At 38.6% G+C, this 25,604-nt stretch overlaps 1 protein-coding gene across 1 annotated transcript in view; it reads right to left on the minus strand.

Annotated features, from left to right (window-relative positions):
* PDZRN4 (PDZ domain containing ring finger 4) overlaps nt 1-25,354 on the minus strand; it is a 351,915-nt gene extending 326,561 nt beyond the window's left edge. Inside the window, exons 1-3 of the mRNA XM_035002869.1 lie at nt 24,700-25,354; nt 22,239-22,325; nt 20,251-20,358 (exon numbers count right to left, since the gene is read on the minus strand). Coding sequence (XP_034858760.1) covers nt 20,251-20,358; nt 22,239-22,325; nt 24,700-25,347 — 843 coding nt within the window. The 5' untranslated portion in view covers nt 25,348-25,354. The remainder of the gene's footprint in view (nt 1-20,250; nt 20,359-22,238; nt 22,326-24,699) is intronic.
* Nucleotides 25,355-25,604: the final 250 nt, after the last annotated feature.

Raw genomic sequence — 25,604 nt, forward strand, 5'->3', positions numbered from 1 at the left:
AGCATGCCAATATGATCAAGGGTGATAATGTCAAAAGAAACAAAAAATCACTTTTTCTTCAAGAGAAAACTGGGTAAGACAGGAAGAATATAATTGCTTTGTGAAAGATATATGCTTAAAGGAAACTTAGGAAAGCTATTTACATCTATTTAGTACGTATTTATTACACACTTCATCTATGTCAGGCATAGGGTTTTATCATGATGCTCGATTTGCTTTATCCTTATGGTCTTGTATGTATTAATTCATTCATCAAACAACAGAGTACCCACTCCATGTCAGGCAGTGTGCCAGATATTGAAGGTACAGAGAAAGGTAGGATTTTTGCATTCATCATGGAGTGAACAGAAAAAGATACTGAAATGGACAATAAACACATAAACTTGTTTAACTTCATTAGACATCAAGGAATTGTGCATATACCACTTCACTGCATGGCTTAAATTAAAAGAGACACACAATAGCAAGTCTTTGCAAGTATGTGGAGTAATTGGAATGAGGACATTGTTGGTAAGCATGTAAATTGCTACAACCATTTAAACAAATCTGTTTGGCAATAATTACTAAAGTTGAGCATGTACATATCCTAGGATTCTGCGATGTACAAAATGTACTCCTGGGGTGTGTGTGTGTGTGTATCAGAAATGCATGCATATATTCACCAAAAGATACATGTAAGAATGTGCAGACTATTACTGTAATAACCCAGAATTCGCAGTTCCACTGGTAGTAAAAATGACAACTAAATTGTGGTATAGTCATATAGTGAAATACTACACAACTATGAGAATGAACAAACTACAGTTAGATGCAACAATATCAGTGAATTATTCTAACATAATGTTAAATAAAAGAAGCAATACTCTAAAGAATACCTATGGCATGATTATATATATACAAAATTCAAAAATAGGCCATCTTGGAGGAAAGCAATGATGGAACAAGGTAATACTGGAGACTCCTGGGGTGCTTATAATGATCTGTCTCTTGATATGGATGCTGGCTACATGACGGCTTCACTCTGATCATTCATTACACTAGACACTTGTGATCTGTAACTCTCCTGTAAAAATTTACTTAAAAATAAGCACTGAGCACCATTCTTGAATTAAGATGAACATGCTATAGGAAAGTGAAGACAAAGGGAGTCAGCAGAAGTATGATGAATAAAGTAACTAGTCTGTCACTACCTTCTGACAGTTTTCTATTTTATTTGCTATAGTCCCTCATCATCTGCTATCTGGACACCCACTAGTCTCCTTGTCTCAAGTACCTTCACTCTTCGATTTATTTATACATTCCAGTAAAATCTGTTTATTAATTTTTTAATCATTGTTTTACCCATGTCATTCCCTTGCTCAGATATGATCACTGACTTCTCCCTGGCTATACTCTAAAAACTAAACTCCTTAGCCAAACGCACAATGCCTTCCATGAATATGCTCAAAATCTGACTTCAACTGACTTATTATACATTGTCTACCTTGAATCATCCATGTAACTCTTAGTAAGATGTAGTATCAGGAGATGGCTGAGGGCACAGACCCAAGAATTTTTATTCTGTGACCCTGGCAAATTACTAGATATCCCTGTGCCTCAGTTCTCTAGTCAGTAAAATGGGGATACTATTAGTAGCTATAAAACCAACCTCAGAGAGTTTTGTGGGGATGAGATAATACCTGTAAGAGTGTGTGACTGTATTGCTAGGTACTGGCTCTTATTTTTTCATTATGTTAATCAGCAAAAATGGCTGCCAAGCAAGACACACTCAGACTCCTTGTCACTTGGTTCAAGGCATTCTTCCTAAATATGGAAGGCCCTTGTTCCATCTTATTTGTTGTGTTAGTGAAGACACTTAAGTTCTACTCTCAACAAATTTCAATTATCGAACATGTCATCAACTATAGTTATGTTTCAGATTACATCCTCATACCTTAGTCACCTTATAGATGAAAGTTTATATCCTTTCATGAACCTCTCCCAATTTCCACCATGCCAAATCAATATACCAGGATCAGTTTCATTTCTACACCCAGTGAACTATCACAATGTATATGTATGTTTCATGTCTGTAAAAAAAACCCAGAATCTACTAGGAATACAACAGCATGTATTCTATGAAAGCACAACGTTTTATTTTATTATTATTTTTTATTTTTTTATTCTTATATTATCCCCATACATTACATCCTTAGTTTTAGATGTAGTGTTCCATGATTCATTGTTTGTGCATAACACCCAGTGCTCCATGCAGAATGTGCTCTCCTCAATACCATCACCAGGCTAACCCATCCTCCCACCCCTCTCCCCTCTAGAACCCTCAGTTTGTTTTTCAGAGTCCATCGTCTCTCATGGTTCATCTACCCCTCCGATTTCCCCCGCTTCATTCTTCCCCTCCCGCTACCTTCTTCTTCTTCTTTTTTTTTTCTTAACATATATTGCATTATTTGTTTCAGAGGTACAGATCTGAGATTCAACAGTCTTGCACAATTCACAGCGCTTACCAGAGCACATACCCTCCCCAGTGTCTATCACCCAGTCACCCCATCCCTCCCACCCCACCCCCCACTCCAGCAACCCTCAGTTTGTTTCCTGTGATTAAGAATTCCTCATATCAGTGAGGTCATATGATACATGTCTTTCTCTGTTTGACTTATTTCGCTCAACATAATACCCTCCAGTTCCATCCACGTCGTTGCAAATGGCAAGATGTCATTCCTTTTGATGGCTGCATAATATTCCATTGTAAAAAATGCCACATCTTCTTTATCCATTCATCTGTCGATGGACATCTTGGCTCTTTCCACAGTTCGGCTATTGTGGACATTGCTGCTATAAACATCGGGGTGCACGTACCCTTTCGGATCCCTACTTTTGTATCTTTGGGGTAAATACCCAGTAGTGCAATTGCTGGATCATAGGGTAGCTCTATTTTCAACTTTTTGAGGAACCTCAATACTGTTTTCCAGAGTGGCTGCACCAGCTTGCATTCCCACCAACAGTGTAGGAGGGTTCCCCTTTCTCCGCATCCCTGCCAACATCTGTCGTTTCCTCACTTGTTAATTTTAGCCATTCTGACTGGTGTGAGGTGGTATCTCATTGAGGTTTTGATTTGGATTTCCCTGATGCCGAGCGATGTTGAGCACTTTTTCATGTGTCTGTTGGCCATTTGGATGTCTTCGTTGGGAAAATGTCTGTTCATGTCTTCTGCCCATTTCTTGATTGGATTCTTTGTTCTTTGGGTGTTCAGTTTGATGAGTTCTTTATAGATTTTGGGTACCAGTCCTTTATCTGATATGTCATTTGCAAATATCTTCTCCCATTCTGTCAGTTGTCTTTTGGTTTTGTTGACTGTTTCCTTTGCTTTGCAAAAGCTTTTTATCTTGATGAAGTCCCAATAGTTCATTTTTGCCCTTGCTTCCCTTGCCTTTGGCGATGTTTCTAGGAAGAAGTTGCTGCGGCTGAGGTCGAAGAGGTTGCTGCCTGTGTTCTCCTTTAGGATTTTGATGGACTCCTGCCTCACATTTAGGTCTTTCAACCATTTGGAGTCTATTTTTGTGTGTGGTGTAAGGAAATGGTCCAGTTTCATTCTTCTGCATGTGGCTATCCAATTTTCCCAACACCATTTGTTGAAGAGACTGTCTTTTTTCCATTGGACATTCTTTCCTGCTTTGTCGAAGATGAGTTGACCATAGAGTTGAGGGTCCATTTCTGGGCTCTCTATTCTGTTCCATTGATCTATGTGTCTGTTTTTGTTTAAGAGTTTATTTATTTATTTGACAGAGAGAGACACAGGGAGAGAGGGAACACAAGCAGGGGGAGCTGGAGAGGAGAAACAGACTCCCTGCCGAGCAGGGAGCCCGATGTGGGGCTTGATCCCAGGACCCTGGGATCATGACCTGAGCCGAAGGCAGACACTTAACCGACTGAGCCACCCAGGCGCCCCGAAAACATAAACCTTTTAAAACTTGCCTCAAAAAGTTCCAAGCACAAGCTTAGTGAGTTGTTCCTTAAGCTTCCACAAAACGCTTCACAGCTGGGGCTACTGTTAATTATTCCAAGCAGCTCTCACCATGAAAACTTCAGTCCCCAGCCACTCTCCAGGGCTCTAGGAAGATTCTATCTTTTCACCAAACCATTTACAAGGCTTGGAAACACGGAAAACATCTTTCATCTTTCAGTTCCTCTGTGGTTAATCATGTTTTTTTCAATTCCATGTTCACTCCAGTGCCATTTTCTGCAAATCTGCTTTGCAGGCAGGCATGTGAATACAGTCAGCGTTACTGTGTTCTTCAAGTTCAATCATGAAAAATCTGTGTTAGGGTGAAGGCAAACACACATCTACAGATCCAATTCAAGCATTTATATAAACCGAATTTGAAACACTGTGTTGTAGACTTGGGTTCCCTCTTATTTACAGGATAGAAGAAAAAGTCAGGGGATATTCAATTGTTCCAGTCCATTACCACTAGTTCTTAGAGATTTTGAAACTTAAGAAGCAGTGAGTCTTTCAACTTCTGATTGACCTTGTGATAAAGATGCAAAGAGAAGGAATAGGATGTAACAGGGATAGCCTTCAGGGATGACCCACCCGGCACCTGAAAAACCCTTGCATCTAGACTATAATGCCTGAAATTTTGAGCTTATGGCCTATCCATTTATTTATGCCATCATTCAGAGAAAATTAACAGAATGCCTGCAGTGCCAGTCATAATGCTGAGAGCAGGAAGGGTGCTGGAGGTATTAAGTTCAAGAAAATGCTAAATCACTGTTTTAAGAAACCCATACATTTGTGAGAGGAGAAGAACAGGAGAGAATAAATACATAACAGAACATATGAAAAATGTTATGAAAGTGAGAGGTATAGAAATGTACTGACCACAGAGATAAATCCACAGATGGATGGACTGTGAAGGGCTTTAGGAAGTGGAGGATTTTTGAAGATACCAGAAACTTGCCAGCTATAGAAGAGATATGGGGTGGAGTGAGAACACCAGGTTAAAAGAAAAGAAGGAATAAGAGGGGGGGGGGGTGAGTTTCATGTGACTAAGGTAGAGGATCTAAAAGCAAAAACTAAACAAACAAACTAAAAGAAAAGGTTTTGAAGGTCCATTTTTGCCTAACAAATTTGGATTTTACCCTACTGCCAATAGAAGGCTAATGAAGGACCTTAAACAAAGGAGCAAAATAATAACAATCCTGACAGTAGTATGCAAGCCGAGCTGCAAATGGTAGAGACTGGGTGAAGGGCAGTTCACTCAAGAAGCTACTGTGCTCAAGATGAAAATGGCAAAAGCTTGAGAATCATTAAGGCTTTACCTCCAGGTAAAGTTCAGATACCCCGCTGAGTGGGGCGAACTTTTATCATTCAAATATCTATTGGTATAAGTGAATTTAAAGACATTCTTTCCAAAAGACAAATGCTGCAAAGAAATAAGACAATGAGAAAGAAGGTGCCAGATGACCAGGATGATTGAGGGGAAAAGGAGGGAAAAAGACAGTGACGTATGGAGCATTTTGAAATTTTACTTAAAATCAAGTCTGGATCTCATTTATTTTTAAATATTTTATTTATTTATTTGACAGAGAGAGACACAGCGAGAGAGGGAACACAAGCAGGAGGAGTGGGAGAGGGAGAAGCAGGCTTCCCGCCGAGCAGGGAGCCCGATGTGGGACTCGATCCCAGGACCCTGGGATCATGACTGAGCCGAAGGCAGACGCTTCATGACTGAGCCACACAGGCACCCCTGGATCTCATTTTAAAATAAATCTTAATAATGTTATAGGGAATTCTGGTTCAGGATGGCAATGTAGAAAGATCCTAAACTCACCTCTTCCCATGGACACACTGAAACTACAGATATATATGGACTAGTTTCCTCTGAAAAAAACTAAAATTGGCAGTGACCCCATCACATTGGGTAAAGGAGAAGAAAAGGACATGTAAGCAGATAGGAAGTGCTGAAAAACAATCTCACCGTAATCCCTACCTCCCATTTCAATGCACTGACCTGTAATCAGGAGGGAACTCAAAACCTAAAGCTTCTCCGTGAGGAGTAAGGAGTTTGTACTCTACACCAGATACCCCAACTTTTAAGACTGGCACCTGAGACAAACCCCCAAACATCTGGCTTTGAAGACCAATGGGACTTGCACCCATGAGACCTGCAGAGCTATGGCAAACTGAGAAATGAATCTCAAAGGGGTCATGTACAGACCCACATACTCCAGGACCCTGTGCAGAAGCAGCCCTTTGGAAAGTGCTCAGGCTTCACGTGAAAAAGACTTCTTTGCTAATTTTAATGTGTTGGTTTGAGGGGCGGGAGTGGATTAGGTACTCCCTATGATAGATGCTGATGGATCCCATCTTTCTGCTCCCCCTCTGCCTCACTAAAGTCAGCAGGCACCACATTTTTCTTGGGCGGGGGGCGACATTTTTATGCTCTAACAGGCAGGTAACATCTTCCACCCTGGCCCTCTGCCTTGCTGAAGCTGGCAGGTGCCATATTTCTCTCTCTCTTTTTTTCCTTATTTCTTCTCTCTTTTTTTCTTCTTTATTCTCTTTCTTTTTCTTTTCTCTTTTTTTCAGAGGATGCCAGCTTTGCACTCTCCCTCTGGGAGCTTCCTGAAGGGAAGTTTCCACATATACCAGGTGCCCTGGTTTTTATGTCTTGTGACTCAGTTTCTGTGGCTGCCACCTCTTGATTGCCTGGCTCTGGAGACCAGAGCTGCTTACATTCATGGGTCCCTTGGGACTATAACAATTGGAGAGGCAGTTCTTGGCAGATTACCACTCCCACTCTCAGGCACTGCACAAAGAGCTGACTGAAACACACCCATAGTCTTTCTAAGAAAGGCTTTCTTGTCCTGGAGCTTTGGCCTTAGGAACAGGTTTAGATTCGGTGCACATCTAGAGGTTATGGAGGTGCTCTCAGGGAATATAGGCCAGGGGATGCCATATTTGCACTCTCCATTTGGCTCACTACTCTCACCAGTATCCCTCAGAAAAGAATTTATACACCCATCTGGAGCCCTGATTTTTGCAACTGCCAGCAGAGAACACCCCTAGTCACCTATTCCAGTGGCCAGCAAGATTTACACTTGCGGTGCCATAGGACAATATATATTTGCATACTGAAAAAGCTGCTGCCTGTGGGCCTGGCTTCCAATCAGCCAGAATCTAAATGTTGAGATCCTTCCCTTTGGGACACTGATGGGTATTGGCACACACTCAACTACTGAGGGCTATTAAAAATAAAACAGGCTACTTGGACAATCACAAAGGTTCAAGAGACAACCAAGAGCTAGGGCAAAGTTGAACAGTAACGTCATCGCCAACACAACTCTTCAAGACAGGGAGAGGCATTTGTTTCAACTGACATATATAAACCAACATACAGAATCAAGGAAAACGAAATGGAGAAATATGTTCCAAATAAGGGATAAGATAAAACCTCAGGGGAAAAAAAAACAGAGATAATTTATCTAATTAAGAGTTCAAAGTAATGGTCATAAAGATGTTCACCAAACTTGGGAAAAGAATCAATGAACACGGGGTGCCTGTGTGGCTCAGTCATTAAGCGTCTGCCTTCGGCTCAGGTCATGATCCCAGGGTCCTGGGATTAAGCCCCGCATTGGGCTCCCTGCTCTGCAGGAAGCCTGCCTCTCCCTCTCCCTCTGCCACTCCCCCTGCTTGTGTTTCTGCTCTGGCTAACTCTCTCTCTCTGTCAAATAAATAAATAAAATCTTAAAAAAAAAAAAATCAATGAACACAAGGAAATCATCAACAAAGAGAAAGAAAATGTAAAAAAAAAAAAAAAAAGAAAAGAAAAAGTACCAAACAAAAGTCACAACATGGAACAATACCATTAACTGAACTGAAAAATCATCAGAGGTGTTCAACAGTAGACCAGATGAAGAAGAAGAAGGGATCAGTGAAGAGGCCTGGAACTCACCTAATCAAAATGGCAAAAAGAAAAAAAAGAAGAAAAAAAAGAAAAAGTGAAGATAGCTTACTAGGCTTATAAGACAATATCAAGTGGACCAACATTCATACTATAGGGGTCCCAGAAAGAGAAGAGAGAAAGGGGCAGAAAATGTATTTGAAGAAATAATAGGTGAAAACATCTCTAACCTAGAAAAAGAACAGACTTCCAGACCCAGGAAGTCCAGAGAGACCAAAAGAGACTTACACCAAGGCATATTATAATTACAGTGTCAAAAGTTAAAGGTAGAGTATCTTGGGGCACCTGGGTGACTCAGTCGGTTAAGTGTCTGACTCTTGATCTCAGCTCAGGTCTTGATCTCAGGGTTGTTGGGTTCCACACTGGGCATAGAGCCTACTTAAAAAAAAAAATAAAGAGAAAAAGAGAATCTTAAAAGCAGTGAGAGAAAAAAAATTATGTGTAAGGAAACCCCCATCAAACAAGCAGATTTTTCAGCAAAAACATTGCAGGCCAGAGAGCAGTGGAACAATATATTTAAAGTGTTAAAAGAGAAAAAAAATCCTCCAACCAAGAATAATCTACCCAACAAAATTACTCTTCAGAATTGAAGGAAAGAGGAGTTTTCTAGATAAGCAAAAACTAAAGGAGTTCATCACCACTAAACTGGCCTAACAAATATTAAAGGGACTTCTTTAAGCTGAGAAGAAAGGATGCCAATTAGCAAAAAGAACACATATAAAAATATAAATCTCACCAGTAAAGGTAAATATACAGTAAAGGTAGTGGATTAATCACTTATATAGCTAGTATAAAAGTTAAAAGACAAAAGAAGTAAAAATAGCTGTAACTACAATAATTATTTAAGAAATACACAGATGACAAAATGAAGAATGGGGGGTTAAATGTAGAGCTTTATAATGCATTTAAACTTAAGCTATTATCAATTTGAAATAGACTGTTACAAATATAAGTTGTTATATATAAGCTTCATGGTAACAACAAAGCGAAAGCCTATAGAAGATACACAAAAGATAATAAGCATACCACTAAAAAAAGTCATCAAACAACAGAAGAAAAAGCCAGAAAGGAAGAAAGGAACAGAGGAACTACAAAAACACTGGAAAACAATGAACAAAATGGCAATAAATATATACCTATCTATAATTACTTTAAATGTAAATAAATTCTCCAATCAAAAGACAAAGAGTGGCTGAATTGATTAAACAAACAAACAAACAAAAAACAAGACCTATCTATATGCTGCTTATAAGAGAGTCACTTCAGATGTAAGGACACACACGACTTGAAAATGAAGGAATAGAAAAGATATTCCATGCAAATGGAAACCAAACCAAGACTAAAAAGCTGATGTAGCTATACTCAGACAAAATGGACTTTAAAACAGACTGAGATAAGAAAGGTTTTACATAATGATAAAGGGGTTAATCCAAACAGAACATATAACATTTATAAATATTTATGCACCCAAAAAGGGGCATCTTAATATTAAGTACGTAAAGCAAATGTTAACAGACCTAAAAAGAGAAATAGACCGTCATACAAAAATAATAGGGGACTGTAATACCCCACTAACAGCAATGGATACACCATTCAGACAGCAAATCAATAAGAAAACATTGGCCTATCTCTGATTGACTTATTTCGCTCAGCATAATACCCTCCAGTTCCATCCACATCATTGCAAATGGCAAGATTTCATTCCTTTTGATGGCTGCATAATACATAATAATTAAAAAAAAAAAAGAAAGCATTGGCCTAAAATGACATACTAGGCAAGACGGACTTAATAGATACATATAGAACGTTCCATCCAAAAGCAATAGAACACAAATTCTTCTCAAGTGCACATGAAACATTCTCCAGGATAGATCATATATTAGGTCACAAAACAAGCCTTAAAAAATTAGTAAGATTGAATTCATCAAGCATCTTTCTAACCAAAATTGTATGAAACTAGAAATCAGTTATAAGAAAAAAACTGGAAAATTGAAAAATATGTAGATTAAATAACTTGCTACTGGACAACCAGTGGGTCAATGGAGAAATAAAAAAATACATCGAGATAAATGAAAAAGTAAATACAACATAACAAAACTTATCAAATGCAGCAAAAGCAGTTCTAAGAGGAAAGTTCATAGGCTAAAAGTCTACTTCAAGAAACAAGAAAAATCTCAAATAACACAACTTTACATCTCAAAGAACTAAGAAAAGAAGAACAAACAAAATCTGAAGTTAGTAGAAGGAAGGAAATAACAGAGATCAGAGCAGAAATAGATGAAATAGAAATCAAAAATAGAAAAGATCAATGAAACCAAGAACTGATTCTTTGAAAAGATAAACAAAATTGACAAACCTTTAGCTAGACTCACCATGAAATAAAGAGGGAGGACTCAAATAAGAAATGAAAGAGGAGACATTACAAGAGACACAAAAGATATACAAAAGATTATGAGACTACTATGACCAATTATATGCCAACAAATTGGATAGCCTAAGAGAAATAGGTAAATTCCTAAAAACATACAAGCTTCCAAGACTGAATCATGAAAAAAGGAATAAGTGAACAAACAAATTACTAGCAAGGAGATTCAATCAGTAATCAAAAGCCTGCCAAAAAACAAAAGCCCAGGAACCACACACTCTCACTGGTGAATTCTACCAAACATTCAGATAAGAATACCAATCCTTCTCAAACTCTTCCAAAAAAAAGAAGACTAGGAAGCACTTTCAAACTCATTTTACATAGCCAGCATTACCCTGATACCAAAACCAAACAAGGACACCACACACAGAAAAAGTTACAGGCCAATATTTCTGATGAAAATAGATGCAAAAAACCTTAACAAAATATTAGCAAACCAAATACAACAATACATTAAAAGAATCACACACCATAATAAAATGGGATTTATTCTAGGAATGCAAAGATAGTTCAATATCCACAAATCGAACAATGATATACCACATTTATAAAATGAAGGTTAAATATGATCATCTCAATAGATGCAGAAAAAGCATTTGATAAAATTCAACATCCATTTATGATAAAAACCCAACAAAGTGGGTACAGAGAAAGCATACCTCAACAAATAAAGGTCATATATGACAACCCACAGCTTATATCACACTCAGTGGTGAAAGCTGAAAGCTTTTCCTCTAAGTACAGGAACAAGACAGAATACCCATTTTTGCCACTTTATTCAACTTTTATTTTAGCATTGGAAGTCCTAGCCAGAGCAATTAGGTAAGAAAAAGAATTAAAGTCATCCAAATTAGAAAGAAAGAAATACAATTGTCACTATTTGCAGATGGTATATTATATATAGAAAACCCTTAAGACTCTACCAAAAAACTGTTAGAATTAATGAATGAATGCAATAAAGTTGCAGGATACTAAATCAATATAGAGAAATCTGTTGAGTTTCTATATACTAATAACAAACTGTCAGGAAAAGAAATTAAGCAAATAATCCCACTTACAATTGCATCAAAAAGAATAAAATACCTAGGAATAAACTTAACGAAGGAAGCAAAAGATCCATACACTGAAAACTATAAAACATTAATAAAAAATTGAAGATACAAATAAATGGAAAGATATTCTGTGTCCATGAATTGGAGGAATATTGTTAGTGTCCACACTACACAAAGCAGTCTACAGATTCAATGCAATCTTTATCAAAATTCCAATGGCATTTTTCACAGAAATACAAAAATCTCTCCTAAAATTTGTATGGAATGACAAAAGACCCTGAACAGCCAAAGCAATCTTGAGAAGAGGAACAAAGCTGGAGGCATCACACTCCCTGATTTCAAACTATATTACAAAGCTATAGTAATCAAAACAGCATGGTACTGATGTAAAAACAGACAAATAGATCAATGGAACAGAACAGAGAGCCCAGAAATAAACCCATGCATATATGGTCAATTAATTTAAGAGAAAAGATCCAAGAATACCTAATGGGAATAAAAAGTCTCTTCAATAAATGGTGTTGGGAAAACTGGACAGCCACATGCAAAAGAATGAAATTGGACCACTTTTTTCTTATACCATACACAAAAATTAACTGAGAGTGGATTAAAAGCTTGAACATAAGACCTGAAACCATAATACTCCTAGAAGAAAACATATATGGTAATTTCCATGACTTTGGTCTTGACAATTTTTTTGGATTTGATAGCAAAAGCAATGGCAACAAAAGCAAAAATAAGCAAGTGGAACTACAACAAACCAACAAGCTTCTGCACAGCAGAGGAGACCATCAACAAAGTGAAAAGGCAACCTATGGAATGGGAGAAAATATTGGCAAATCATATATCTGTAATGGGTTAATATCCAAAATATATAAAGAACACATACAATTCAATAACAACAATAACAACGAATAAACAATTGGGTTAAAAATGGGCAGGAGATCAGAATATGCCTTTTGGATTTTCCAAAGAAGACAAATGACCAATAGGTACATGAAAAGATGCTCACTAATCACCAGGGAAATGCAAATCCAAACTACAATGAGATCTCATCTTACATCCGTTAGAATGGCTATTATCAAAAAGATAAGAGATAACACATGCTGCTGAGATTGTGGAGAAAGGGGAACCCTTGTGCACTGCTGATGGGAATGTAAATTGGTGCTACAGCTACTACGGAAAACGATATGGAGGTTCCTCAAAAAATTAAAAACAGAACTACTATATGATATAGCAATTCCATTTCTGGGTATTTATCTGAAGAAAACAAAAATACTAACTCAAAACATATGTGCACCCCCATCTTCGTTGCAACATTATTTACAATAGCCAAGATATGAAAACAACCTAAGTCTCCATCAATGGATGAATGGATAAAGAAATTGTAATACTCATGTATATAATGCATACACACACACAGTGGAATATTATTCAGCCATGAAAAAAAAAGAAATCTTGCCATTTGCAACAACATGGATGGACCCTGAGAGCATTGTGCTAAGTGAAATGAGTGACACAGAGCAAGACATATACTATATAATTCTCAAAAACAAACAAGCTCATAGATATAGAGAACAGTTTGGTGGTGGCCAGACATTGGGTAGAATGGTTGAAGGGAGTCAAATGGTACAAACTTCTAGTTATAAATTAAATAAGTCATAGGGATGTAATGAACTGCATGGTAACTATAGTTAATAATACTGTATTGCATATTTGAAAGCTGCTAAGAGACCAGATCTCAAAAGTTCTCATCATAAGAGAAAAAAATTCTGTAGCTATGTACGGTGATGATGTCAACTAGATTTATTGTGGTGATCATTTTGCAGTATACACAAATATTGAGTCATTATGTTGTACACCTGAAACTAATACAACATTGTATGCCCGTGATTTACCTTAACAAAAAAATGTTATAGGTTCTCTGATGAGGTTTTCTGTAGTACAGACTGATGAGGAGAATGGGGACCATGGCCAGACTTTCTGACATGGATCCCACATGCAGTGTGCAAACTGCCATCATGTGTGGTAGTCCTGTTTCCTTACTCAGAAGCTTAGCACTACCCCCCCCCCAAAAAAAATCAAACTCAAGTTCATACCTTATAAATTTAAAATAGATAAGATAGTGCCTAACACATTAAAGCTTGATGGTATAAAGACCTTTCCATCCTTTTCTTACAAGTTAAAATAAAACTATACTTATTAATAATGGAAATTCAGTAGAATGGCAAAACGCTATGATCATCTAGATTGAAGATCTGAGGGACTAGCTATTTTTACTCTCATAGTTACAGGAAAGAAACAGAAAATAAGAAAGTTTGAAAAATATTTGCGAGATAACCCAGTATCAATTCAAGGCCAAAACCCCAGGTCAAAGCCCACGCCCCTTCCTGAAACCACAATGCTGACTTACATTCAGATTCTATTCCTTTACTAACCCAACATCATGATTTCTAAAAAAGAATTGAACTACTCCTCGGAGAACAGGAAAACTAGGATAAACCTACAGTATCATTCCACTAAGATATGCTGGTGATGTCCATTTAAGTTTGTAACAACTGAAGGAACAACTTCCCATGAAAGCCTGCTTTGCCTTGTACAGGCAGAAGATGGGACCTGTACACCACAAGCTACTTGCGGGCAGAGAATGGTTCTTATTGCTCTTTATTTCCATAATACAGAGATCTTGCCTGGCACATACAGGCAATTAATAAATATTTGTTGAATGATTAAGTCATAAGTGCATAGTTACAAAGTCTTCCCAGCAGCCCTTCTTGCATCTGAGTGTCCTTATGAATATGTGAAAATATATGAGTTCAAACTTCCTACATTTACTCATCTAAATGCTGGTATCTATAGAAATGGGAATGACTAAAATTTGGGGAGCGTGACCTAGATTCTCCAAGAAAGGAAAACAGCCCTTCCCCCACTGTCTCTATGTTCTGGAGAACAAACGACTTGCATAAGCTGAGAGATACATCAGGCTCATAATAGTGGGTTCTAAGAACCTGCCTTGTGTCAGGCACTTTGCATACACAGTAAACATGAATGACATAGAAACTGAGGTACAACTGGCTTGCTCAAGGTCACATATGTTTAAAGAGGCAGGACAGGAATGCCAGCCAGATTTCCTTGATTCCAGGATTCATGCTCTTCCCACTGCACCACCATACTTGCCAAGATACATCAAAATATACAATTATATAATGATGACTATGTCATGTTAAAACTGCAGTCAATTTAAGTAGCATTTAATCCTGATTACAAATGCTTTACTTGCACTAACATGATTACGTTACAATTACAATTCTTTACTTGCACTAACATGATTGCTTTCAGTTCTTTCCTAATTCTTTCAGACAATCAATCAATGTTATCTGGACAGTTAAAAAACACTTTAAATGGGCGCCTGGGTGGCTCAGTTGGTTGGGCGACTGCCTTCGGCTCAGGTCACGATCCTGGAGTCCTGGGATCGAGTCCCGCATCGGGCTCCCTGCTCGGCGAGGAGCCTGCTTCTCCCTCTGACCCTCCTCCCTCTCATGCTCTCTGTCTCTCATTCTCGCTCTCTCAAATAAATAAATAAAATCTTTAAAAAAAAAAAAGAGGGGCACCTGGGTGGCTCAGTTGGTTAAGCGACTGCCCTCGGCTCAGGTCATGATCCTGGAGTTCCGGGATCGAGTCCTGCATTGGGCTCCCTGCTCGGCGGGGAGTCTGCTTCTTCCTCTGACCCTCTTCCCTCTTGTGCTCTCTATCTCTCATTCTCTCTCTCTCAAATAAATAAATCTTTTTAAAAAAACACACACTTTAAAAATGTGGGATGATAATATGTTATTGAAGAGTTCAGTGACGTCTTCAAATTATACAGCAATTTATCAAAAACCTAATTGCCTACCGGATTTACAAGTGGCCTGCAAAACTTGTAAATGCTTCCTAAGCATACACAAATTAGCCCGGCTGCTTTATGAGGTAGTAAGGCACACTGTGCTATTAAGCACACACAGGGGTAGCACACTGTAGATCTAATTCAACAGCATTCCTAAACGTTTAGCTCTGATCTGCACTTACATTTCCTGTGTTAACACCTATAAATGAACTGTGCAAAGGCTTTGGCAAATAAACATGATAACCATCAAAGATTTTTTTTTTTAAGATTTTATTTATTTGAGAGAGCGAGAATGAGAGAGAGTACATGAGAGGGGGGAGGGTCAGAGGGAGAAGCAGACTCCCTGCCGAGCAGGGAGCCCGATGCGGGACTCGATCCCGGGACTCCAGGATCATGACCTGAGCCGAAGGCAGTCGCTCAACCAACTGAGGCACTCAGACGCCCCCCCCTTTTTAAATTTTATTTTATTTATTTGAAAGAGAGAGAATGAGAGAGCACATGAGAGGGGGGAGGGTCAGAGGGAGAAGCAGACTCCCTGCCGAGCAGGGAGCCTGATGTGGGACTCGATCCCGGGACTCCAGGATCATGACCTGAGCCGAAGGCAGTCGCTTAACCAACTGAGCCACCCAGGCGCCCCTACTTAATGTCTTTTATAATCTTTCTCTCTTTTAATCTTAGAGGAAACTTTTAAAACATAGTATATCTTGTTGTGATAAAAGCCATTAAACACTCTGTGTCACATTAAATGGAGTTTGGAGAGATAAAGCAAAAAAGCCACTTAATCTTATTTTACGACAATATAACTTTTTATTAAATATTATTATTATTATTTTAAAGATTTTATTTATTTATTTGAGAGAGAGAATGAGAGAGAGCACATGAGAGGGGGGAGGGCCAGAGGGAGAAGCAGACTCCCTGCCGAGCAGGGAGCCCGATGCGGGACTCGATCCCGGGACTCCAGGATCATGACCTGAGCCGAAGGCAGTCGCTTAACCCACTGAGCCACCCAGGCGCCCCAACCATCAAAGATTTTTACTTTAGCAGCACAATGATGAAGAATGCAAAAGATACACCATTAGAGAACTAAAAGATCATGGGGCTGGCTGGTGGGAATAGTTAAGTTCTTGTTGAGACACTGCGTTTGTAAAGTTCCTTCCGCTAGTACTACACTCAGCACTTTGCAGAAAGTGCTACATTGACATTGTTCGATGTGGGAACTGTTTCTAAAGTAAATGAAAATGCCTTATATGCTGCATGTCATTATGAATTTCAAACTAAACAAATGGAAGAGACTTTCATATATACACTCCAGAAAACTCTGCTTTCTGCTCCAAACTGTTCTTCCCATAGACTTCACAGCCCTCTACCCCTACTCCCTGGTCTCCAGAAGCTAGGAGAAGGGTGGACTTTCCTGTCACCCAGCACTGGCTAGGAGCTGGGAGGAAGGGTAGGGAGAAGAAAGTGGGAAAAAGAGCCATGAGTGACTCTCCACCCTTCTATTCACCTTCCCACTCTGGGGTTAAGGTTGTACTGTCTGCGATCAGCCTCACAGGAATCATAACAGAGGAATAACTGCTGACAGCAGCAGTGAGCTTTGATTCTCAACTCCCACATACCTCACAGACATCCTAACATGATGATACTCCGAGTAATGCTCTTACAGAACTATGCCCAAGCCTCTGATGGTGTCAGGACCCTTCTGTGGTTCCTTTGAGTCTTGAAAGGGTGTAAAACAGCACGCAAAAGATGCTTTTATTTGGATGTATACTCTGGTGAATTCCTGGTCTACGTTAACTTTTGTCATGTTTCAAAATGCCTTTAACAATGTCTTCTGCCTTTTTGGTCTCCAGTGATACCCTGACACCTAATACTGTAACTCCAATAACACAACGGATTTCTTTTCTGAATGTACACCAAAAATATTTTAACAAATATGGATGTGTAAACGTCTAGAAACCACTAAACGTAATTTTGCTCAAGCAGACTGACTCCAAAAATGAATTTTCTTTGTACTATGTGAAAACTACCACATGGATTTACACAGCTATGATTTTTTTCTTTTAGGATTCTGGAATTTGATCAGCTTCAGTGGAATGCAGACTATTTTAAAAATAATACGTTTAGAGTTGTTGGCTTTTGTTAAACTTTGGCAAATATATCTAATTTTTTATTAGAATTCGTAAAATCTCTTTAATTATTAATAGAACCAGACCTTTAACATATCTACCTTCTCCTCCAAATGAATGATTTGAGAAAATTTTGTTATTTTATAAGAATAATTCATAAACCTATTGTAATGTATGCTTTAAGCGATTAACTGGACAAAATATTTTTAGTATATCTTGACTATAAGTGAAAAAAAAAAAAGAACTAACAGTTTCTATTTATTCCAGTCACAGATCACAGAACTCGAAGTATTTAGTAATGTGTCAGACTGTGGCAATTAGCTCATATGGATAGTTTCATAATATATGAACTACTGTGTACTTTATACTGCTAACAAATTTATTTGTTGCACCAGGTAAAAACCAGCATAGCCATTTCAAATTCAAAACTTGAAAAAACCATCGCATCAAATTAGTTCAATAAACAAATTACCAAGCAAAAAAAAAAAAGGAAAATAAATTACTCTATTTTAGAACCTATTTTGTCTCTGCACATTTTAAATTAATAATATATTTCATATTAGCTGCCTACTACTAAAAATTGTGTAAAGTTGACTGATATCATAATGACAGATAAACTAAAATAATTGACAGGAACCAAATATTTCTAAATTAATTGTTACACATAGCATCTTTTACACATGTGTATGCACAAGAACAAGCAACCTTGTATGTGTATTTTTATATATATATATATAAGATCACGCAAATATCTATTCACTTTAAAAGCTGATGGCATTACTGAACAACTGAATATGAGAGATTTCTAATAATATTCCTTTTTAAATATCTCATGCTATTTAACAGATAACATTCCAAAAACATGTATATCATCTAACTCATTTTCAACTGCAAATGTGTTCACATGAATCCATTAGAGAAGTATAACAAAAATATGCCTATTACAATGTACCCTGGCATAAAAGATACACTGATACATTTCTATCATTGAGGCAAATTTCAAGCTCATCATTAACTGATAATATATGCATGTCAAGGTGAAATAATAATCCTGCTGCTAGTTAGAAATTATAATTTAGTTTTACATGGTTTTACATTCGCTCTCTATGTGATTTGAATAAGGTTATTTTGACATAATTAGTAACAGTATTAGCTAGATGCCTAGATGCACCTGATTTATCAACCATAGTTTTTATCAAATTATCTCTTCACATTAAAAAATGCATTTTTAACAAAAGTGCTATATCACAATATAAAAAACAAATTCTCCTTCCTCCTTTTTAATGCAACATTAATGAAGCATACATAACATTGTTACATAGCTAGAACAAATTGTTTTTTAAATCCCGATTACACGTTTCTATGTGTATATATGTGTGTGCTAACTGAATATATGTATTCAGTTCCATTTGCTTTTCTAAGAGTATCAAATGTAGGCATTCATTTTCCATTTAACTGGAAAGATCAAAATGCTTTAGAGATAAGGCAGAAAGTAATGAGGATAATTTTTTGTTGTTTAAATTGTGTTGCCCTTTAAATCATATTGCACAAACACAAGTAGAAATAGAAAATTTCTAACTATACAAACTGCAGCATGTAAATATTTCCACTGGGCAAACTGTCAAGATAAACTGGATAGCATCAGTGAAAGCAGGTCTGTACTTTCTTGGCTACACAACGGGAAGGAGAAAAAAATCCAAGAGACCTCTTCAGATAAAACCCAGTTTTTCAGCCAAAGGGCATCTTCTTTCCCTTCCCCAAAGTCCGTAGTCAGCTAATTTCTAGATGTTATGAGCTTTTTTTTTCTGAAACACAAACACTATTGGCTCTTCTGCATCTTTTATTCTTAGCCAAGGTTCAATTATTCAAAATCCAACTTTTTTTAATGCACAGAAGATGAATGAATATCTAAAACTTCACTCAAAGTTTAATAGGAAAAACAATCTCCACTCAGTGATTTTATATAGATATCAGAAAGACAGCACTAGTGATTATATAATCTAGGATAAACAGAATATTTTCAAAAGAGTGGAGTCCAATAAACCTTCCAAACTCCTATTTATGCCTTTACTAATACACTGGAAACAATTCCACTGATAAAAGTAATCTAATCATTTTCAGTAACACCAAATAATACTATCTCAACCAGTTAAAATTTCAAAAGCACATTGGTGGTAAATGGCAGTGACCTAAAATTCCATTATCACAGCCCAAATTTCATCAACTTACATATATTTACTTTGTCAACTCCCAGACAACAATATAGCTACAATGCACAATAGAGAAAATGAAGAGTTCCCACCAACAGGAAAAAAAAAACCTGCTTTTTTTTTCCCATGGAAAAATACATGAACATGATAACCATATTAAACTAAGAAATGGTAAAATTTATACAGTACCTGTATAAATAATTCCAAACTCTCCATGTAACATACTAATCACAAGTTCAAAGACAGTAATATTTTCTCATCAAAAATGTTCTTTAGGAGCGATTTATCATCTTTTGAATTGTAATACAAAATTAATCCCTTAATAATCACACAATTATCTTCATAGTTTATGGGAGAGTAATTTATTAAAACAGATACTCATTAACACATTTGGAAACTTCAGGTGATGTATTCTTTTATCTCAAGATCTAATAATTGATATAGATTAGATATATGCTCTAGATAGATACATATTCTAGTTAAACACCTACTTAATAAGTACCACACCAAGGTAAAACAATAAGTTTGGAAATTTTAAATGTCCAAATATTTCTTCCATGGTTCATATTGGTGTTTTATCATTGTCTTACCTCAATGATTTTGTCATGAATCTCCAGGCCATCTGCTCTGTCGGCAGGTCCATTTTCCAAAATTTTTGAAACATAGATTCCTTCCGCTGATTTCTCTTCCTTATTATTCTATAAAAAATATAACCACTAGCAGTAAGAAAGATGTAATCAATATTTTATTTGGTTAAAAGACAATTTAGTAAATATAATATTGCCAATCTTCCCTAAACATGCAACTCTCTCTCTTAGCTGGGGATTTGGCACTGAATTTTAACTTACCTAATACCAAATAGTCATTAATCAAGATGGCAGCTTTAATGAATGAGTCCAACATCTCTGACAAGATTATCCATTTACTTCACGTTTTTGAGTATACATAAAAGGCTATGAGGAAAGGGTATGTACAAGGTGATAGACTGGCTTCAAAGTATTATTTATAAAACACCTTACTTCTCAAGAGATGTAGCAATTAAAAAGGGCTACAAGAAAACAAAAAGCATATCCAGCCTCACTATATATTTGGTTTGAGATGTGGCCAGAGTTTTGAAAATATAATTTAGCCTCATGATGTGACAGATTTGGAAATATAGCTCTGACTGTATTCACAGGAGAGACTAGGAGGTTGCTCAAGTGTAAAATCCCAAAAGATCAACTCTAACTGCAAAAGAACCCTTTCAAGGCTAATTGTTACACATTTCCAGGTGCAATGAGCCTAATGATTAGTTAAACCTCAACCATATAACCGATATAATATAAATAGGACACTTTAGCAGTCATGGGGAAAACATGTTGCAAAACTTATCTAGGTAAAGTGCCCAGCATATTATAATAATAATTTTAAATATCATTTTCCTTCATGGCAGTTTAAATAAAATTATTTCTCCTTAATTAGCCTTTCTTAACATGAGTTTGAAGAGCCTCTTAAAAATGTCCAGTGTCATCTAAATGTCAAACACCCAAGTGGCATTTTATAAAAATATTCTTTAGGGGAAAAGAAAACAAAAAAGATATGATGAAAAGACTTCTATCTCTTCATAATAAATGGGGACTGTTCTAGAAACAAAAGCACAGCAGTCATTAGTTGCTAGGTTTTCAAAATACTAAACAGTAAGGGGGAAATATGTCATTGCCATCCTGACCTAAACATAGCATATGGTCAACAACTCTAAGACAGTTTCCTTGGGCAACATCTGCAATGCAGGATGCAAGAATTTCATGGCAGCTTATTAAGAAAATTAAAGAACATGCTTTTTTCTTTAAACTTTACCACATTTTCTAGTTATGGTGAAAATTAAGTTGATGTAGTAGTATTCGAAGGATATAAAAGAACTTTGCGACTACAGTATCTGGTTTAAGTTTATAACTTTGTATTTTGAAAACAATTGGCATCAATGTAGAAAATATTATTCATTCAATTAAATAAAAAATTTGATTTGGGAGCCAACAATATTTCAAATCAACTGTCTTTCTTTAACACGGCATTTCTTATATAACTGTGAAAACAATGATCCCTTATTTTAACTTATTTTAACTGTTCATTCCATCAATCAACATGCATTATAAACTGCTTGGTCTGTGTTAGCCTCTGAAAACTGACAAATTGACTTAATAAGTAGAAGGTATAATCAGGCAATCCAGTTACCTAAAATTATCAAGTAGAAATTGCCTATACACATTATTGTGAAATAGGTTCAAGAAGTTTACCAATGGGGGGAAAAAAAGAAGTTTACCAATGGGGCTATCCAACGTAAATAAAATATTAAACATACTCTCCTTTTTTTCTAAGTAGCAAAGAGGACCAAGTCTGTTAGTTGTTGGGTTTTTTATTTTGTTTTCTCAAAAAAATGTAGTTATGTCCTGGAATATTTGCATTAAGGAATCTGATATTTGATCATAAGCATGATTTTAAAGATTAAACCACTTGTTTTCCTTATTCAAAATCCACAAATGAAAGCTGTCTTCTATTATTTTATAAGCAAAGAGAGTTATGCATGCACAAGGTAGGTTACCTGATTTGGTCGACCTCCTATAATATTGAATCCCAACGTGTCATTTTCTCTTTCTAACACAATGGTGAGTGGCTTATGTTCTCCATCCTAGAAGAAAAGGGATAAAATAACTAGGTAAGGAAAGGAAAAAAAAAAAAAAAAGAAAAAAGGAAAGAAAAGGAAAAGAAAAAGAAAGAAATGCAACCACAAACCTTTTAAAAAAAAAAAAAACTGTCACTAAATTAACATTTGAAAAGAAGAAAACCTTAAAACTAAGGATGGTTGAATTTGGAAGAAGGTTAATTTCTCCTTAAATTTACTTTGAAAATACATATTTTAAAAAAGTGCTTGTAAGAAAGATTATTTTCAAAAATGTCTAAAGGGTTTTATATTTTCACACATCAATCTATCTTTTATCCTAATACAGCATCTAATTCCGGATTTATTGTAATTTAAAACAGATTTCTGGTAACCCTACAGGTATCCTTTTTTTTTTTTTACAGTAGAGCAAACTAAAGAATCTCAGAATTTTTTTATATAAAAATTTCACTTTGGAAAGTCTTGAGGGATTGAAGTAATAGTGAGCTATTGATAAAATTCTTTCAACAGTAATATTTGGATTGTTACTGTAATGCAGGATCTAAGTTACAGTAATCCTAATTTTCCAATAGTATTTTTATTTGGTTTTGCATAATTCCCACAGAATTTTAAAAAGAGAGGACTTGTGTTAAGTAAAATAGTGTGTATTTCTTCTCCTGGCAGCCAGATAATAGTAAAACAACCAGGAATTATATTTACAACCTGTTTATTAATAAAGACCAATTTAAATAAAAAATGAAATAGTGCCAGACTAGGTAAGGTTTATTCATGGCTATGGGTATTATTAACTGCCCTAGGAAATTACATCTGGCAATTCATGGTAAAATTCCGTAAGTACCATCACCACTGTTAACACCATCACCACCTCTTCCCAGGAGCTTTTCCCAAGCAGTGCACGCAGCAGCCCCTACTGGTAGTGGGAAAACATTTCTGAGCATAGAGAAGCCTTCTGACAGCCTGCAAAACACAGGCAGTTTTTCCTCACTTCTCAGAATCATAGCTTGACTTGTTGCATGGACTTCTCTGTCACACAATTCCAGTTGCTGCTCCTTTCCATCAACCATGGCTTCCCTACAACCTTGAAACATGACCTGGTAATACGGAGCACATTTCTGCGCTTCTCTCTGGGTCTTCCCATTTTGTAAATTTACCTGGCTCTAAAGAGGATAGAGAGAGAATCAGGGATAGCATCCAGTCTTTTAATAAGCATTGTGCCTCCCTTAGCCCCTCACACTTCGGTTGTCTTTTTTTAGGTTCAAGGACAGAAGTTTCTAAACTCAATGCCTGGGTTGGAGGCAGTGCAAAGCAGTCCCAAAGGGGAATCATCCTGTGTTGCTCCTCCCCAGGACGCTGAAGAATGAAAACAGCTCCTTGAATGGAGTGCAAGTTCTGCTAAATCCCTGCTCACCATGGCAGCGACCAACAATGTCAAACACTGTGCAGAAGTCCTCCAGAAGAGAAGTAACAGCTTTATAAACAAGCCTCTTCACACGGGGTGCTGCAAAGAGCTTGTTTATTCAGTCTGAAAGCGGGCAGTCCACCAGCACAGTTCGGGGCCAGAAGCTTCTACAAAGAAGGGAAACAGCCGCTGCCCAGGGGCTCACAGGGCGAGTCTGACCGCAGATGGATGTCGCTGCTCTCAGATTTGGTTCCCCAAGCCACCCCCCCCCAAAACACACACACACACACACACACTCCACTTATGATGAAATCCCAAGGCAGAGAAGGATTCTTTAGGGAAGGTCAGGGTAATGAAAACTCTGCAGGTCTAAGAAATCCCATCTGTTAATCTCTCAACGCAAGGTTTTCCTGGTTTCTCACATCCCTGATAGTCCCCGCACTGAGTACAAGGTGGCCGATATGGGTAGTTTGGCAGGAAAACTAAGTCATTCAGAGGAAAAGGTGTGTGACTGACAAGGTGCAGGGATGCTGGGGCAGCAGCAGAAGGGAGGCAAGGTCGGGGAAGTCCTCACTTCCTGGCTTTCCTTTTCTGATTGGCTTTAGGCACAGGCCAAAGGTACAAAACAAACAAACAAAAACAATGGCAGAGAGGGTAGCGCAGGAGAGTGAAAGATGGGGAACAAGGGTCGGGGTTGGAAAGTGAGTTTTCCTAATTCTTCTTTCTCCATCGAAAAGTTGGAATTGGATTTGTTTAATTCGTTCCAATCTTAATATAAGTGGAAAGGGGAAAATCCTTCTCAAAGGCAATACTAATCCATCCGAAAGGTACTAATAGTGTACGTCCTATGGTCAGGGCGGGTGGATGCCTCCCACCTCACGGTAAGGAAGGTGGTCACCTCTAAAGGAATCCCGAAGTACCAGAAAGAAGCGGTCCTCTTTCCACCCCAATCGTTCCCCAGGTGCCCGGTCCCTCTGCGCTTACCGGGCCGCGGCCGCCGCCCAGGTCTCTGGCGAAGTTGCGGACGTGAGCCATGTACTGGGCGAACTTCTCTCGGTACCGGCGGGCCGTGAGCTGCACCTCGCCCTGCAGCGCCCAGAGCTGCGCCAGCAGCGCCTTCTCGCGCCGACTCCAGGCGAGGACTAGCGGCCCGGGACCCCGCCCGCCCCCGCCGCGGACGCCCGGCGGGCCCCCGCGCGCGCCCCCGCCCCGGCCGGGCCCCGCCGCCGTTCCGCAGCCCCCCCGCGCGGGCACGTCCACGCCGCCGCGGCCGCCGGGCCCCGAAACGCAGTCCCGCCGGCGGCGGGCAGGGCCGAAGGCGCAGCGCTCGACGTGCGCCGCCGGCTCGTGGAGCCGGACCGAGCGGCCGCAGCCGCGGGGGCGGTAGTCGCACTGGATGCGCAGCTTCTGGATGAGGCTGCGCAGAGGCAGCACCCGGTACAGCTTGCCCGGCGCCAGGGGCTGGCACTGCAGCGGGCACCGGCGCTGGCGCGCCGCCCAGGGCAGCAGGCAGCTGGCGCAGAAGACGTGCCCGCACGGCGTGCACAGGGGCTCCTCCAGCACCTGGCCGCACAGCTTGCACTTGAAATCCGGGTCCACCGCTTCGGCGAAGCGCTCCAGGGCAAAGCCCATAGTCGAGAGAGGGAGAAGGGGGAGCGAATCCGAGTCCACTTTCTCCAAGTCTCCCCCGGGCTACCCCTGGGACGGCTTTCCTGCGGCAGTGGCCCTGGCTGTCGGAGGGGAGGAGAAAGGTGGAGGGTTGCGATCCCAGAGTTTGTTTGGCTTGAAGTTTTCAGGCTCTGGCTGGGTCCCCTGACTCCTCCGTGTTGACGCTAATAGACGCCACCTCAAGTGACCCCCCCCCAACACTCACCCCCACCCACGTCTCA

Source organism: Mirounga leonina, unplaced genomic scaffold (genome assembly GCF_011800145.1).
Source record: "Mirounga leonina isolate KUSES-001 unplaced genomic scaffold, KU_Mleo_1.0 Mir_126, whole genome shotgun sequence".
In the NCBI taxonomy this organism is placed as follows: domain Eukaryota; kingdom Metazoa; phylum Chordata; class Mammalia; order Carnivora; family Phocidae; genus Mirounga; species Mirounga leonina.